This window comes from Saccostrea echinata, unplaced genomic scaffold, assembly GCF_033153115.1.
Source record: "Saccostrea echinata isolate AGI-Se365-2 ecotype Australia unplaced genomic scaffold, CSIRO_AGI_Sech_v1 ptg000054l, whole genome shotgun sequence".
Taxonomy (NCBI): Eukaryota; Metazoa; Mollusca; class Bivalvia; order Ostreida; family Ostreidae; genus Saccostrea; species Saccostrea echinata.
In genome coordinates, this window is record NW_026889803.1 from 52,658,718 (window position 1) to 52,661,491 (window position 2,774).

The following is a 2,774-nucleotide window of genomic DNA, read 5'->3' on the forward strand; positions in this document are numbered from 1 at the left end:
TTTTTTAAGACATTATCGCAAATTTACAGAACAACACTATAAGAAGAGTTCTGGAAATCATATTTTGGCGGGAAAACATTGTTTTTCGACCCCTCTCTCCCCTTCGGGTAAAAATTAAAATTCCTAAACTTTGTTACAATTTATAAGACAATACCTCAAAAGATGAATTGGCTTCTGTTTAAAATGTAAGAGTAGGAGGAGAAGATTCTCATCCCCAACTGGCCCCCTAGGATAAAATTTAAAACTTAATTGCACATCTACAGAACACCACCTATCATATTCAATTATATTGCCTAGTGCTTTAAATTCAAGAGGAGTTTCAGGAAGATTTTTATTGTAAAGGCACATCTACAGAACACAACCGTATTCCAGAAGATGAATCAGCTACTGCCTTTAAATATGTAAGAGAAGCTTTAGAAGGAAGATAGTGTGACAGACGGACCAGGATAACAACAATATACCCGAACTTTCTTTAGAAAAAGGTATCATTATCTCAATAGGTTCAATTGCCTAAGATTGCAGGAATATAAAACCTCATCAATATCTTTCCAGTATGATTTTCCAGTATGATTTTAAAGAATCCTCTTCGCAGTCTGATAAAATCTAAGAACAAAATTAACAAAAATAAATCATGAAAACATTGACAGTGATATGATATTAAAATGAAAACAAGTAAATAAATCACATATATTGAAGATCTTGGCACATTCAATACAAATATCAACATAAACAAATTAAAAATGATTTTGACGTACAAATTATATGTATACAGCAAGTTTTTTTTTTTTAAGTAAATATCTCTCGAGTAGGGTTTAATTTCCCCGAACAACATCGACAACGGACTTTAGCAAGTTGTCTTTCCTAGCTTTACGGTATCCAATTTTCTAGAAAAAAAAATCAATTATATTATCAAAGCAAAAGCAATTTCTCAATTTACTGGTTGAGAAATGGGTACACATGTGTAGTCTACAATCAACTTGTAATATCTTTGTATAGGTCTATGACATTAAACCGGCGTTTGGTGGCAAAGGCAGCATTGGAAAACGTGATGCCATCATATTCTATTAGCCCTGCTGAACCATGTAAATGACCAAATAGATGAATCTTTGGTCTGCAATGAAAGAAAATACGCAAAGATATGGTTTTAATAAACACACACACACATACACACACACACACATTACAATCATTCTTAAATAGTCGCTTGAACATTGAGAGCAAAGCAGAGTATGCACATATACTGTGGCCAACAATTTTACATTTCCTGACTTAAAATTGTTATTTCGTTGAACTAAAAAGTTTTCATTCTGAAAGAAGCGAATGGACTTAGAAATATGTACTTTTGTACACTTTAAATGCAATTAATGTAATTCTATTGAATTGTCTACGGATTCTTCTGTTTCCCCGATCATGACAAGGAGCACAGACGGGTTTTACTGGTCGACAGGTGATGCTTACTTCTCTAGGGCACCTGATCCCACCTCTGTTTTCAGAGGTATGTGTTGACTCTGCTCATGTTTTGTTTAATAGACTTGGTCACTGTTCATTATCTTCACACTTCAGGAAGTAGTACATAGTTTTTTAGGACATGGGGTTATATTAGATTGACCAGTTCATCGCATGTACTTATTCGCTGCTCAAGAGCTTGCTCTGAGTACGATCAGTTTTCAAAGCGATGCAGGCTTCTCATTGATAAGTTGATGTTACAGAGATTTCAACAGCCTCGTTTTAAGTCAGCATTTCGTAAATTTTATGGTCGTTATAATAATGACCTTGTTAGCAAATATAATCTATCATTGGATCATATTTTGGCTGACTTGTTTCATACCAATTGTTACTAGGCCTTTGGTTTTGTACAGATTATCAATACATAGGGCTCACGGCGGGTGTGACCGGTCAACAGGCGATGCTTACTCCATCTAAGCACCTGATCCCACCTCTGGAATTTCCTTGTTTTATGCCCTCTTCACATATTTGTATTGTTTGTGGAATTTTTGAGATCGATCACTGTTCGATCGATCACTGTTCGTTATCTTTACATGTAGAGTCTTTAAGTGTGGAGAATGTCAATCGTCTATACGAAACAGTAATGTAAATAGCAGGTACCTGATGTTTCGCAAAAGAGTTTTTCTAAGATTATAGCATCCAGCATGACCCACTTTAGGGTGAACTTTATCGCAGAACTGACACACATCTTTTGCAGGCCTGTCTCCTCGAAGACGGGAATAATCTAGCATCCCGTATGGAGGGGTGTGAGTTATCAAAACATCTGTGTCTTCCTCTATAGCATTCCATCGGTCTTGTAGAGCAGCCGAATCTGTCGTGAAGGCTTTGGATGTTTTGATTTTGCTAGAAGCAATTGTCCATGGACTTCCATAAAACTTCACGTCATCAAAAATAACAGATGAATCTTGTAAGTACGTCAAATCGGGTAGAGTACGTTGAATTTCTTCCGCTGAGAATTTTGTTAAAAAAGTATCATGGTTTCCTGCCACAAATATTTTATACGTGTGAGGCAGTTGTTTGAAAAATGCATTAACTTTCTGCAACATCTCTAAATCGCGATAATCATCAAAAAAGAAATTCATGAACCTTCGTTTGCCGAAGTCACCAGAATGGATGATGACGTCACCGTCTGGGATGCTCTGGACAATGTTGTCGTGTTCCATATGTGTGTCAGAGATGTGAACAATGCGGAGCTTTTTACGACTACAGCCTTTATCTCCAGCCTCTGTAAACATGTGAGAAATTCCGTCCATCATCTCGATCTGTTT

General features: G+C 36.4%; 1 protein-coding gene across 1 annotated transcript; it reads right to left on the minus strand.

Annotated features, from left to right (window-relative positions):
- Positions 1-686: 686 nt before the first annotated feature.
- Positions 687-2,774, minus strand: LOC133205418 (UPF0046 protein K07C11.7-like). Its single transcript, XM_061341228.1, has 2 exons — positions 2,107-2,774; positions 687-1,111 (listed from the first exon to the last, which is right to left on the minus strand). Exons 1-2 carry the CDS (start codon positions 2,760-2,762, stop codon positions 973-975), a joined length of 795 nt encoding a protein of 264 aa, XP_061197212.1. The 5' UTR covers positions 2,763-2,774; the 3' UTR covers positions 687-972.

Excerpts from the sequence above, each read along its gene's own strand:
- LOC133205418 (XM_061341228.1), bottom strand. The coding sequence starts at position 2,762 with ATGATGGACGGAATTTCTCACATGTTTACAGAGGCTGGAGATAAAGGC. Across the intron at positions 1,112-2,106 it reads ACTCTTTTGCGAAACATCAG|ACCAAAGATTCATCTATTTG; the intron begins GTACCTGCTATT and ends CTTTCATTGCAG.